Here is a 14,476-nt window from a genome sequence, read left to right as displayed (position 1 = left end):
ATTGGGGCACCTACTCATACGGTGAGATCGTAGTGTGGTTACCTAAGGTAATGGCGCTACGGTTAGGTCGTGGTGGCTGGCTCGTATCTTGCTTACTTGCATGAGAAAGACCCGACGTTAAAGTGGAGGTTGGGTATTTGGGTACATACATATGAAGAAGCCTTGGTCAGATCTATTATGGGTCCTGTACTTAGATGTTTGGTGTTTACATTTGTTTTAGACTACTTAGACTACCCACCTAAGGTCTGCTGTACCTACGTCAGGAAGGAAGAAGGATTTGGCCCATCTGGGGCAGTTTTGGCTTGCTTCAAGTTGCATGTAGATGAATGAAGGAAAGTCATGAATGGTCGCGTAATGCATCCACAATGATCGGGGTCAATTGGCATTTATTTATTGCCTACATAGAGTACAGTACTTCTGTGCATATACGACACTTGGAGTCTTTGAATCTACATGTCGAGGTTTGTTGTAGTATCCTCAAATCCATGTGTAAAAGCTGCTATAAACTCGAAAAAGCCATGGTACATACACAATTCCATTCTCCATTTAGGTGGTTCACCTCTCCGTACCAGTACATTCTAGGTAGCTATGCCAAGATGTGAATTAAGCGATGTCGTATTTCGACACGGCACTCAAGGGTTAGATTGATGACATCCTACGGCATTACAAGGATTGATGTTCCCATAGAGTTTACTGCAGTCTGCCAGTGGATCGCTGAGATGCCGGTGGGCATCTATTCTACCTCAACGGCCCCGTCCCCCGCCTGCCTGTTGCTCAAATGCCGGCCGGCATGGCTTTGCTTTGCTTTTGTCACGGGCATCGGTATCGGTATCGGTATCGGTATCGGTGTCGGTATCGAGTAATTCAGCATGGACATGGATGTTGATGCATACAGAATGTAGACGGAGTAACGGTAGTCGTGTAGGGCTCGTGCTCCTGTAGGTTGAACATGTATGGGCACGGTAGGCTGTAGCCCTACCATAGGGCCTGAAAGTACTCCGTACTGTAGGATCTCTCTTCAAACTTCGCTTCCAGCATAGAAGTGCCTATTTGGGATTGTGACCGATGCCCGAAGAATATCCTCCTTACTTAGGTGATCCAATCGGTGGCCGGAAATGGTGGGGACTGTAGATGGGATGTGGAGGTGTTTGTGGCTATGCTATGGTATGCATTGGCAGCCTCTGCTTTTACATACATACGGAGTACTAGTACAGTATGGTGATGTGATGTGATATGATGTGATGGTAATCATCGATGTATGGTGAGATCATAATCAAAACAATGAGTAAATGGCGTACGGGCACACAGGAGTCAGCGTTCATGACGATTCCAAACGTGTTCACGGTCGGTAGTCAACGCAAGTAGATACTTATCTCTTACCTCATCCCTATTGTAAACGACGTAAGTAGTATATTCCCATACTCCATTCTCCGTATAATTGATACAATCCCACAAAATTCAAGGCCTTATGTAACTCATGCTTATGCGTTGGTTGCTACCTATGCACACCGACATATGCACATCTATGCGTAAGGACCGACCCATCTATCGCTTCGCCCTATCGTGAAAGTGGATCTACATTACTTACCCTTTTCTTCATCAAATCCCCGGCCCCAACATCAGACCTAATCCGTACTGTCAACACACGCGGATTTCCGGAGTTTCAGTGTCATTGCATCGAAGTCTTCAGTAAGTCTTACAGTACTCGTAGGAATATGTACTCCGTAGTTAACACTGCTACCCTGTCATGCTGAAAGTGTCTCGGGGATTTATAGCACATGCCGAGGGTAGGTATGAAGCGGTCTCTTTTCCGTGACCGTTAGATCTTGGCCCCTCAGGGGTGTTCATGGCCCTTGTGGCCGTGCTGGTTGGATGAATCGCGAGGATTCCACTATGCGGCGGTGTCATTATGCGGTGTAAGGTAAAAGTACAGAAGTACACATAAAAGTAAAAAAGGATACATGTGCATGCGTACTGCATACGCGCGAGTTTGCATGCGTATGCATATCCGTTCAGCAAACGTCCTGTTCGCGTCGCGGCGTAGTTGCTTAGTGCCACCGCTAACGATGGTGCTGATACTGCCCCCACGCTGGCAGGGTTTATAGTAATAGTATGGAAGATCGGCCATGGCGTTGTTGTTGTGGATCGACCGATTGGGGATTTGGCACGGTTCAGGCGTTCAAGGGGCATAGGCACGATAGGCTAGGGTCATGGGGCTCTGCTAGATATTTACGTACATTATTTGACTCAAAAACGTATGTCTTTGTAACGGCGGTATTGTGCTAGTTGGGATCTACTTGTGATCACACCTGGTAGTATGATGCGATGTGGAGACTCTTGTTTGGCATGGGCCCTGTGCCCGTGTGCTAGGTGCGATATCATGCCGAGGTACTCGTAGATGGGTGAAGACTAGCACGAGTATGCTATTACATAGATATTAAAGAATATATACTAGCACTTTAAGCGTTGAGGTGGTCTCTGCTAGGAGAATACGAGGTCGCTGCTGTCCGCTCGGCGGGTTCTTGTGCTATGGCTTTTTATGGCTGGGGCGATGGGGAGGCAAGGTAGTCCTCAATATGTAAACGTGTAATGGGAGGCGACTCGATGGAGCTAAGAATACCTCGCTCCCATCGTTCACGTCGATGACGTCCTGATCAACGTATAGTCTTCGAACTTGAGCAGGTAGAACAACGCCTGCTGAGCCACAAGGCATCCAATGAAGATTTCGACATAACATACTCCTCTGGGTGGTGTTCTGACCGACGACCCTCGGGTTGAAATTACATTCAATCGTCTCAAGATGTCCCTCAAGTAGACACACACAGAGTGTAGGTGTATGCACAATCACAACTTCGCCTTATCCGCTTCTCTCCCCTCTCGTAACTTGACACTGTCAACTCTCCTACCCTCATCATCTTGTTCTGCAACAGTCAAATCGGGGAATACTGCCGGCATGATCCTTCGAGGCGAAGCTCCTGGAACAACATTATACTTTGAAAAATCCGTGACACCCTTTTTGCGCAAAAAGTCTTCGTCAAGATCCAAAAGTCCATTGACTTCCTCCGCAGGGGATTGAAGCATGGCTAGGATAGCGTCGGAATATATGGTCTGTTCACCAGGCATTAGAACGACTGTTGGGATGACTGAATGATTGAGTTCCAAAACTGACCGCTTTGCGAAGATCTTTCAACAATTCTTGATCCGTCGACACCGCTCCATACGTGGCGGCAGACTCTATCGACTAATCACGCCCATCGGATATCAGCACTCTGGTCGTCGACTTGAAGCCATTCGGAAGAACATGACTTACCGCAGCAGGCCAAATACTTGTGATAGCCATATCCTTTCTCCCCTGCCGAACAAAATCGATAGCAAGACCTTTCGTCAAAACACTCATACCGACTTTCCCCATGGCATATGCCGTCTTTCCCTTGAAGAAACGGGAATAAATCGGTGGACTGACGACAATAATTCGACCCTTCCATCCATTTTTGCCAAAATGAGGCAGGGCTGCAGATACAGCGGCATAAAGACCTTGAGGATTGATCTGTTGCATCAATTGGAACCGCTTGACGGGAGTGGTTTCGACGGCACTCCACCAGATGGCGCCGGAGTTGTAAATGAGAACATCCAGGCGACCGAGCCTCCTGACCACTTCATCGATCAGGTCTTTGACGTTCTCAACATCTCGAACGTCCACGGGTAAGGCGAGAGCTGATCCTCCGGCTTCGGTAATTTCACGTGCTACTGTGTTGATTGTGGATTTTGGTGAGTTTGGATCAGGGGGGAATTCTGATGCTGGGATTGTGGAAGCGTCGGATGTGGTTTTGGCGGCGACGACCACTAGATTGTGTTAGAAGAAGGAATGGGCAGGTATTGAAGGTGAAGAATGTTGGAGCTTGAGGCTTGAGGATAGAATTACCATAATATCCATGTTTTGCGAGGTCGACAGCAACCTGGCGGCCAATGCCCCTGGAAGCACCAATAACGAGACAAACTTGCTTATTTTCAGAAGCCATGATTCAGATGTACAGGGTGTAGAAATCCACAAGGCCAAAAGCTATAAGTAAAATCAATCGAAAGTGAGATTTCGTCCGTTCTCAAGTTCAAGATATCCAAGTCTCGACGACACCACCTTCAACACCGACAAAAGACTTTAATAATTAATACCAAGTCGGCACGGCCATGCACGGGAGATCACTAATTACCGGCCTCAAGGTCCCTCGGCCGACCCAATAAACCACAAGGAACTGGAGTAAGCTAGAGTAAACTGGGGAGAGGTAGGGCCTGGGGGTTAGAAACCTTGGGGAAGATTTGAACGTTTAGGTAAACTTTCAGATGGATTTCCTCCGCACGTACGTACGTCGGCACCTCGTTGCTTTCGATCATGATTACTTATCAACCGCTCAAACCTAGCTGACGTGTAGTGCGACGGAGTAACCACATCATTAACCGTCCAAGTCAGGGATTTGGAGAGCCGTGCTCGCCAAGGTCAACCAACCTCGGTCCGTTTCATGGCCCCGAGCCATATCAAGGTCAGACCTCGATTGAGTGCTTAACACATGCTTTTGGATGTGATGGCTATCTAGACTCTTTATTGAGGATATTCAAAATATTGATTCTGGTTTGTTGAATAAGGCGCCATCCGTGCATCTGTGTATTGTCAAGCGTCTTCTTTCGTTGCATTCCTTCTACGTGTGTCACGCATTCTGCGGGAAGCAACAACCTTAGCAGACAACCGAGAGCACAATACACAATCAGACCGTCAACGCCAACAACTACATCTCCGGCTTATTCGAGATGGGGGGCAAGATTGATGGGTATTTCGATTGCAGTGAGTCTCAAGTCAAGTCCAATTTCAATTTCAATTTCAATTCCAATTCCAGTTGAAGCGACATATACATCTGAGCAGATCACCTCAATGTGTGAGCTGCTGCTGGAAACACGTCACGTGACTAAACCCTCAACCCTCGACACCTCAGACTAATCATCATCTCTTCAGCCTCGCCATATAGTTATTTCGCCTTTGTCTACTTGAGAAAACATCGAGAACTGTTAAGACAGTATGGAGTTGAATTCGAGTAAGTTCCCCCAGCAGTCCTGGCTCCCCACTCAGAAACTTCCCTTTGATCCCCGAACAAAACCAGACATATCAATATATGTACATATATCCAATCCTCCTACCAACCCAAAATCTAACCCCCATAACCCTTTTAGAATCCACCCCGTCTTCCTCGGCGGCATCAACGTCGGATCCGGCAACAAACCGCCATGGACGCTTCCCGCGAAAGCCACACTCGGCACGTACGAGCTCAAACGAGCCATCAAATACTTCCAAACCGAGCAACTCAGCCCTGCTCCATTCTTCCCCATCTTATCCGTCGTGCCACAACGGGCCATGATCGCCGTCAAGGACCGCCACTCAAACGAAAAATTCGAACAGGTGTTTCTCGAAACCTGGCGATATAGCTTCGTCACTCACGTCAACATCGAAAAGCCCGAGGGTTTGGCTGATTTGTTGTCCAAGTTTCTCGACGAGGCTGAGGTTAAGGAGATTTTGCGTCTGGTTAAGACGCAGGAGTACAAGGATAAATTGACGGCGAAAACGAATGAGGCTTTGAAACAGGGTGCTTTTGGAGCGCCGTGGTTTAAGGTGACGAATTCCAAGGGGGAGGTGGAGCCGTTCTTTGGGAGTGATCGGTTTCATTTCATGTGGGAATTTCTGGGGGTTGAGCATGAGGATCTGAAGATCGTGGATAAGAGGGAGGGGAAGGCGAAGTTGTAGGATGATGCTAGGAACTTAGGTAGTCGGGCGAAAAATGCATTGTTTGATTGTTCAGAAGAGTATATTCTCATCAGCGAGAGACTATTGTCTTTTTTCAACTGCGCCGTCCTGCCAGAAATGCTCCAAATTGCCACCAAACAACCACCTTGTATTCGTTATTTTCGTCTAGCTCGCCATCAGGGCTAGCGTTTGGCTTGGTATGTTTCAATGCTGCTTGATTGCGCGTTATAAAGGCCTTGGACGGGCCCAGTACTGTAGACATAGCTTTGCCACGTCGACTATCATGCTGCTGAGCATCAGTCCTGTTGCTGGTGGTCCGTCATTGTAGTAGCCGGTCGTGCCGGTGCAGTCATTTAAAAGTGCACCGCCCATTTTGCGCAAGCCACATACATTCGGGGAAAACTGTGAGGACAGTAATTCTGAGGGTTCGTGAGGATGATTATCACCACAATACATCAGCCTCGAGTGTTATACTTCCACAAAGTTAAGCCCATGCAGGAGACTAGTAAGATGGCATTGAAGCAGGACATGATCCAGAATGGCGCCGTAGGTGATACCTTGTCGAAGAGTAGCCCTCCAAGTTTTGTGAGGATCAGGATTGCAAGACCTCCATATAGGGAATAAACTCCAGCAAATGACCCTTTCAGCGCCGACAAGCGCAAATCTTTTCGCGCAGGACCATCTTCCGTCTCCAAGAGAGGCTCAGCCTCCTCTTCACCAGATCCATTTGCAATCGTGTCGTCTTTTCCTTTGTCAGCTCCTCCCTCGAGAATGCCCTTGCTCAAAGTTCCCAAGCTGCAAACAATAGCTCCAATCTGACTGATGCCAATCAGACTGGCAGCAAAAAAGACCAAAACTCTTTTGCCAGTGTGAGAACCGTCAGGATCAAACTCATAGGCAAAAAGAGGGTAGCCAATCATCCCGCACACGGATGCAAAGAGAAGGGGCAAATGCTTCCTTGATGTTCTGGCGCTCCAATACCCAAAAATCGGAGCAAAGATCAAGGCAACCGTCTCCGTGGCGCCAGTCAGCTCCGCTGCCACCACATACGCGCGAGGACACCTCCTCTTGAGGTCTGGCAGTCCGCTTGGATCGCCCTCATTCTGGCCTTCGTCACATAGATTTGACGCTAGGAACATTGCGTTGACCAGCAACGGAATAAAAAGTGAAATGCCCACCGAAGATGCTCGCGCCACGAAGCCTCCAACGTAACCAATACCGATTTCTGAGTGTTTGAAGCCAGTTATCACAGCAATCTGGAAACTGGCCCACATCTCTCTCAAAGCAGAAATCGTCTTGGAGGCCAGGGACAGCTCCTTGTACTGGATCAAGTGTCCTCTGCATTGCTCTTGCCCCTTCTGCAAGCCTCTGAGGCCGATAAAACACCACGAGGCTAGTATCAATGCAACCGCCGCAACGATGTAAAAGCTAGCCTTGAGAGCAGCCTTTTGGTCGTATCCAGAATATTGAAATTTGGCTGGAAGAGGGAGGAAGACCATCAAGGCGACCAAGGCCCCAGCCCCTGTAAACATGCCGACATAACCAGCAATGCGACTTGTAGATCGGGCGATGTTCGACTCTGGCTGTTTGGCGGCGGCTTTGGCCTGTCGCTCCTGACCACTCGAAATGGAGGCGAAACGGGCCGGAGTGATGGTCAACTCTGAAGCGATTGAAGGACTGAATGAATTGCGGTTGTTGGCTTCCTCCGTGTGACCCCTGCTTGAAGGGATTGTGGAACCAAGGGAAGTAGGTGGACCGGCAACAGCTGGGAGAATTGCGGTGACCATGGTGGAGGCGGCTGCTCCTCCAATACTGAACAGGAGCCGCGCAAACAAGAGTTGTGGGTATACATTGCTTGTCTGTACAAACACAACCAAAGCAAGACCAATGATCAGATAGCCAGCAACAGATACCTAGATGAATTAGCCGGATGTCAAACATATTGGACGTGGTGGGCGAGTCGTACAAAACGGAGGCCAATCCGGTCAGAGAGCAACCCCCACAAAGGACAGGCAACGATAGCGAGGAGTTCGTCCGCGAAGCCCAAAGTTCCCACGGCATCTCCGACACGATCAGTCTGTCCGATGAGATCGGTGATGATGAATGAGACAGAAGAATTGAGAAAAACAAGAAATGCAATGGAGAACGGGCAGACACCTAGCAAGTAGGTGGCTACCTGCAGTCGGGTAGCCGTGAACATGGCTGTAAAGCCCCAAGCTTGGATGAGTGGGCAGCTGGTCAAGATCCAATCCGAGAGAAATTCATTATGGAGCGGTCTTTGCGAAGTTGTCCGGCCTCCTGATGCCCAGATTCAAAACGTCAGCAAACAGCGGGTGGGTGAGGGCGAGGATGTTGTTGTCACTTTGTTTCATCAATTGGAGGGGAGAGGATCTGACAGCAGGCACCAATCCTATTTAGGAATAGCGCCATCGCGCACGACCTTCAAGTCCGACATCGCGCATCAAACGAAAAAGTCAGGGACTTGAGATGTTTGCTCATGTTTGGCATGTTTGTAGCCTTTGCAACATTGACCATCACTCCTCTCCATCATGAATCCAGATACTTGAGATCGTGCAACACTTGTACCATCGGTCAAGATACACCATCGGGCTGGGATTTGTCCCACCCCAGCCCCATGTGCTGTGTGCGCTCTGCACTGGACCACCTGTTAGGATCTGAGCCCAGTCACCATGAGTGATTCTTTGCATTCAGACGATCTCCATCTCGCCGGACTCGTGCTCGCTGCCACGGCAGCCGCTGATGAAGAAGGCCGAACCCCCCATGCCCAAGGCAAACGCAGGCGCGACGACGAAGAGACTCACCTTGATGGCCCTTACTACCAGAATCCCATTGACCAAACTTCCAGTCAGACCGCTCCTGCCAACGGCCCCTCGCTGCACAGCTCCGCCTCCGTGCTCTTCCGAGAGCCGTCAATGACGAGCCGAAAATACAGCAGACCTCCGCTCGGTAAGGTCTTCACTTCCTTACAACTGGCCCCAGAGAACTTCCTCCGCCTGCAAACTGCTGCCAAGGCATTTATGCTGGACGAGGCGCACCTAGAACGAAGAGACGTCGTTGGGCATCAGAAGCAGTCTGGGGCCGCCGACGTGGCTAAGCTGAATCTGTGGAATTGTGTGGAAGACTTCCTGTCGACACATGGCTACGGGGAAAAGTACTTTGCGCCCGGTGTAGGCGGTGACATACCCGATGCTCCTGCCAGGACATTGTCATGGCCCGCAGACCGTCAGACCATCATCAAACTTATGATGCCACTCATGCGGAAAATGGTCACCAATGAGCGTCAGAGGGTCTATGCGGCCGAAAGTCGCAAGTCTACAGGCACAAAAGAGGATGAAAAACCCGATTCCAACAGTCCAAATAAGGACGAATCCCCACGACTGGATGCAGCAGGGACAGGCCCTCTCGTTTCTCCTGCTCCAGCAGCTGCAGGGACCGGTGGACCACCTCTACCATCTACACCTAGCCCAATTTCAGCGACCAATGGTCATGTTCGATCATCACCTCCATTTAAGCCTTCAATTGCCATCCATGTGAATGTGGTGTCATCTAACGTTGAAGGTGCTCGACGCAGAGTTATTCCTCGCTTCACGTTGCAGCCCGAGACTACGCCTAACTTGTCAGCCCTGATCTCTCACGCCAAACGGAAACACCCGGGAGGGCTGGAAAGTGATTCTAGCATGCCGGTGGTCAAAGTTTGGCTCCCAGATGGTTTAGTAACCGTTGCAGATGACAGAGAATGGATGGTAGCATTGCTAAGCGCTGGAGTGGTTGATTGGATGGACGGCGAAGTTAGAGTTCTTGTTGAGGTGTGAACTCTGGCAGCCATTATTCCCACGCTTGACGCTCCTGGTTCCCGAATAAAACTCTTTGAGAGACACTTGGCCCGCACTTGAGAGGGGCTGGCTGTAAGATGGGAGCATGACTGCTTCAACAAACCGGACACTGCAGAAGGCTCTCAATACGACAGAGATGTATCATGCTTATGACACTGGCCAAGGAGAAACGCCACGAGGGACGTTGAATGCAGTCTCTACCCCAGCATGCGGGTTGGCACAGGAGGCCAACAGATACCTGGCCGATCATTCAGGAGATGATCATCAGAGTGTGGAAAGGATCACTTCGGGAGTGGCCATCTAGAGTTCTCTCATCGTAGCTTGTCGTGTGTTTATTTTTGATCATCAAAGCCGATGGGCAGCAAAAAGGTGAGGTTAATCAACGCTGGCAATTATGCGGACCGACTGAGAATGGAACTATTTCTCTGATGTGGAAATGGTACCCAATCAGGAAACCTCATCTGTAGAAGAACACATCATGTTAGTGCGTATCAGTGTAGGATCGGATGATCAAGAAGGCTGGAGTATGTTTTTGACTGGGATTTGAGTTGAGGCGGGCAAACCTTCAGCTAACCTCATGCATGCCTGACGTTCGCCGTAACAGTGAGATGGCGGGCCAAAAAGCGTGATAGAACAGCGAATTGCGGCTGTGGCGGGGCCGTCACACGTCCGTTTGCCAGAATCAGCATTGAGTCGTCTGATGATTTTATGGGAGTACGACGCAACCCTGGTCTGTGTCGGCAGGTCGATCCCATGCAGTCAAGAAAAAAACACGTACTTGGCCGGTGATCGATATGCCGATATACTGTGGTCCAGATATCGCGTCCTGTGGGATTGGACGAGCCGACATGAGCAACCACGACACTGGCTCAGACCAGGGACGCGAATCTGGTCAGAACCAGGGAGGCGAAGACGTACTCCGTAAAGCGAGGACGACGGTAAGATAGGCGGTCACGGCCAGCTCGATGCGGCTAGCTTGACGTCGTAAATGGACAACAAATGCAGCAGGAGCCTTGGAGCGGGTTTCGTGGTTGCCAGATGGAGGAGATCTGCAAAAAACGCAGGAGGCGCGCTCTTGCATTTGTTACAAGCTCCGTAGAGTTGTTGGCAACTTTCCCTCAACGCCAATCCCAACCGCTCATCTCCTTCAGCCACCTTTTTTCTCACAGGCACGTCTTCCCTGGATTCATCCTGCATTCATGTACTCGTATCTGCTAATCTGCAAACGGCACCGTTCTTGGGTAGCTATGAGCTTGCAGCCAGCTCTCTTTTTGGCTTTCAGCCATGAACATCCCCTCCGCCCCGTGGCGTGACAAGCTCCGGACTTGAACTCACATTCTCTTTCGACGGACGTCCTCTCACCCTGACGGCCACAGTATCTTGGCGTCACGGCAAACGCGTTGAACGCGGTGAATCAAAATGCATTCTACGGACTGAGAGCTCCGTCGATCGCTGAGGTTTTGACGGGTGGCTTCATGCCAGAGTCAAAATTCCAAAATCCGGACCAGGGTGTCCCCGGCCCCCAAGCTCCAAAACCATTCAAGGCACGAGCATCACAGCAGCTCCTTGCTGTCTTGCTCACTGCACGGAGCTCTCCTGGACAGTCGTTGCATTTCCAGCTACCAGATTTGTGCTCCACCGACTTGATCGTTTCACTCGAATGCAGAGATGCTGCCGCCATTGACTGTGTCCCCCTCTGTCGGAAACTCCTTTCCCCGACTTCAATGCCCCATCGTCACTTTGGGCGTTTTCTGTCAAATCATGCCTCTCCTTTGTTATCAATCAATGGTTGGGTTGGTTTTCTTTCATTCTCGTTGCTTTCACACCTCGCACGTCGTAGAGTCCAAGCTATTCGTCACCGACCCTTCACGATAATACTGTTTTCTTTCACCCAGTCAACGTTCATGCCACTCCGGCGTTTTGCTGGTTTTACTCGTCCATATTGTTTTCTTTGGCTGCCAGTGGTAAGCCTTTTGCTGCACCGCTGACTTGTCCCAACTCTTCTCCATTGAATTGAACAAGGAAGAGAGACCTTTGGCGTCGATCCTTGTCGCAGCCTCGGGAACTCGAACCCCACCACTTGCTTATATACGAAGCCCCGTTGCAGTGTCCACCATTTCAGATTACCCATTCCCTGGGCTCTGCAGGGATGATACATTGGCTTACTCGACACACTTATACCTCGATTCAAAACCTTGATCTACCTCTTTGCTCAATTCCAAACCATCATGAAAAGTTCGCACAGTCGTACGTTTCGTGACAGTGTGAGATCAGCTGGTTTGAGGCGATGGGATGGCAAAGCTCGCATAACAACGGACTGGATCAATCTTTTCCACGTAAGTTACATCTACATACGCATCGACCCAAGCTTGACCATGTCTTTAGGAGCCTGAGCTGTGCTGGCCTACTGGCAATTGCTTGGTCTACCTTCGGCAGCCTGGTCAAACAAGTCGGGCTCCTGCCTTTCGTGTACATACAAACTTTTTGAGGCTCAAGGGTTTCGATGTCCTCGCCGACCGCTGTGTGGTGCGAAATTCCGTCCAAGCTGCGTCTCATTGCGTTCTACCTAATTGCCCTGGATGCGACTCTATGACCGGCTTTCAAGAACTATATCTTCCAGCTCCCCGTAATGCAGGTGTGGAAGAGGCACTCGACCATCTTGTTACCACGAGAAACTTCTTTGCCTACCTCTACGACAGACCACTGGTTGGTCGAACACTGGGGCAAGCATTGATTCGATTAAAGGAACGCATCGACTTTTATCGTCGTGATAGCATGACCCAGAACATCCTCGAAGTAGTAGCGTATGCGGGAAGCCAAAAATATCTCGACTTCCGGGACTGTGTCGATCACGCCATTGCAGCACTTTATTTTGCCGAAAAAGTGCATACCAAAGACCTCTGGATTGATTCCTTCGCACACTGCGTCGGAATGGCTCATGATGGCCTGCGTTCGAGCCTCGAATACTCGGTAAGTGTCTCCGATGTCAGAACGAAGCGCAACTCCTGTGGGAAGCTCTAACAGAGTGAAGGCTCTACCGCCAAAGACCAAGATCCTCATTAGTAGAGCTCGGCAAGATATGGATCAGAGATTCCAACGAGTGACTAGAGCGCTCGCTGACTTCTTCGAGACTGAGCTTTCTGGTAGCTTTCTGGGGCTTCCCCATGTCGCTAGGGAACATCTCGAACGCTTGCGTTCCTTCTTAAGGTCCTCTTATACTGGCCAATATGGTCGATGGCCTCCAGTCAGATTTGAACAACCATTTGTGTGTCAAACCATTTATGCTACCGTCTTGGCCGACTTCCAAAAGTTATATCAGTACTTGGTCGATCCGAGCTCTTCTACCAGCTTGGCTTCCTACGATGTTGCGCAGTTTGGAGGTGTTTGTACCCTCCAAACCATTCAAGCATTTGACTCCAAACACGGTTATGAGCCACTCGCTCAACCTCAGCCTCTTCTACCCAAACCAAAGGATCCCAACACCGCTCCTACACAAAAACTTCAACGTAGGATATCCTGGAATCCCATTCATGCTCGGAAAGCCAACAAAGAACGGCGCAAGTGCCAGGAAAAAGACTCACTGACAGCTGCAACTAATCGTGAAGTGGGATTAGTGGATTGTCCTTTAGTACAGAAATACGCCGAGTTCGAGTCGCACACCATCGAAGACGAACTCGAGAATCTCTCCACGACAGAAGGGCGCAAAATCCGCTGGCTTTTGGTCTATGCTGTTCTTCAGGTGCTCAACTCGATTCCTCAGCCAGCCAAACAGGTCCGTGACACCACTGATCTGGTATATTCTCTCTGTTGCCACGTTCCGAGTCGAATGCCATGGGAAGGACCCTCGAATGTCGAGGTCACAGCTCCAGTTCCTGGTACCATGTTGGCTCCAGACTTGAGTTATTCACACACCAACGCATCAACGCTGTCTCTGAAAAGTCCTTCTCAACGCACCAGGCCGGGCAAAGATCGACGGAACACACTGCCAGCGAATCTGCCAGAGGCTTTGAAATCCTCCTTGTCGATTAAATCTCGACCAGGATCACGATCATCATCCTTGAGGCGATTTGTGACCAGAAGGAAGCCCCCTACTACAGATGAGGCTCCGACTAGACGTCCGCCATTCCGTGAAATCTACGTCGAAGGATATGGCAATGGCATTAGGAAGATCGATACTGAGCTGCACGCCATCAGCAGTGTGGCGGATCTCCCACAATGTCAGGAAAGGAGTCCCGAACCTGTCACTTGTCCCCCGAACGAGCAGGCACATGAGCTCGACACCAATGAAGTAACCTCTCGAGATCATTGCCAAAGCCCGCCGGAGATGATGCGAGAGTCATCTTCAGCATCAGTGAGAAGCAAGTGGTCAGATAAAAGCGCATCGAGTGGACCCGACCCGAAAACACCAGCAAGCGATGAGCTCTGCACCTTACAAGAAGTACTGCAACAAGCCGGGAAGGGTACAGCGAATCCAGCCCCGGCAGAATTGGCCGGGAAAGAGACAAATGTCACACAACTCGTCAGGGTAGTTGACCCTGAGCTGACACCAAACTCTTTGCCAGGATCTGTCCACTTCAATTCTCGAACCTGGGATGATGTGGTAGTTGGACAAAGGCAGATCAAGGTCTAAGGATGGTTAGTGATGATGGGCTGAGATGGATGGTGAGGAAGAGTCGATGAAACGGCTCGCAATTAATGAATCTTATCTTGTTAATGACATGTTAGAAGGAAAACGTGGCCAGGAACTAATGAACAGGGAGGGAGATGGCCTGGTCAGCAAGGAGAATGGGGGTAATCATTCATAAAATTTCTCCTCATTATGATGATCACGACAACT

At 49.9% G+C, this 14,476-nt stretch overlaps 5 protein-coding genes across 5 annotated transcripts; 3 read left to right on the top strand and 2 right to left on the bottom strand.

Annotated features, from left to right (window-relative positions):
- Positions 1-2,691: 2,691 nt before the first annotated feature.
- On the bottom strand, positions 2,692-4,127 carry PV10_07160 (uncharacterized protein). The gene is made up of 4 exons (XM_016372024.1): positions 3,923-4,127; positions 3,311-3,843; positions 3,170-3,241; positions 2,692-3,108 (listed from the first exon to the last, which is right to left on the bottom strand). The coding sequence occupies exons 1-4, from the start codon at positions 4,017-4,019 to the stop codon at positions 2,845-2,847; spliced, it is 966 nt and encodes a 321-aa protein (XP_016221356.1). The 5' UTR covers positions 4,020-4,127; the 3' UTR covers positions 2,692-2,844.
- A 447-nt stretch (positions 4,128-4,574) lies between these two features.
- On the top strand, positions 4,575-5,823 carry PV10_07159 (uncharacterized protein). The gene is made up of 3 exons (XM_016372023.1): positions 4,575-4,834; positions 5,003-5,081; positions 5,218-5,823. Exons 1-3 carry the CDS (start codon positions 4,801-4,803, stop codon positions 5,783-5,785), a joined length of 681 nt encoding a protein of 226 aa, XP_016221355.1. The 5' UTR covers positions 4,575-4,800; the 3' UTR covers positions 5,786-5,823.
- On the bottom strand, positions 5,797-8,121 carry PV10_07158 (uncharacterized protein). The gene is made up of 2 exons (XM_016372022.1): positions 7,752-8,121; positions 5,797-7,698 (listed from the first exon to the last, which is right to left on the bottom strand). The coding sequence occupies exons 1-2, from the start codon at positions 7,983-7,985 to the stop codon at positions 6,241-6,243; spliced, it is 1,692 nt and encodes a 563-aa protein (XP_016221354.1). The 5' UTR covers positions 7,986-8,121; the 3' UTR covers positions 5,797-6,240.
- Positions 8,122-8,322: 201 nt separating this feature from the next.
- PV10_07157 (uncharacterized protein) lies at positions 8,323-10,297 on the top strand. The gene has a single exon (XM_016372021.1). It carries the CDS (start codon positions 8,476-8,478, stop codon positions 9,616-9,618), a length of 1,143 nt encoding a protein of 380 aa, XP_016221353.1. The 5' UTR covers positions 8,323-8,475; the 3' UTR covers positions 9,619-10,297.
- Positions 10,298-11,867: 1,570 nt separating this feature from the next.
- On the top strand, positions 11,868-14,475 carry PV10_07156 (uncharacterized protein; the record flags this gene model as incomplete). The annotated part of the gene is made up of 3 exons (XM_016372020.1): positions 11,868-11,975; positions 12,025-12,609; positions 12,671-14,475. 3 exons carry the CDS (start codon positions 11,868-11,870, stop codon positions 14,267-14,269), a joined length of 2,292 nt encoding a protein of 763 aa, XP_016221352.1. The 3' UTR covers positions 14,270-14,475.
- Position 14,476: the final 1 nt, after the last annotated feature.

The sequence above is a fragment of the Exophiala mesophila genome (assembly GCF_000836275.1).
Source record: "Exophiala mesophila strain CBS 40295 unplaced genomic scaffold supercont1.5, whole genome shotgun sequence".
Taxonomy (NCBI): Eukaryota; Fungi; Ascomycota; class Eurotiomycetes; order Chaetothyriales; family Herpotrichiellaceae; genus Exophiala; species Exophiala mesophila.
Note: the sequence above shows the minus strand (reverse complement) of the source record. Positions and strands in the feature narration are given on the sequence as shown.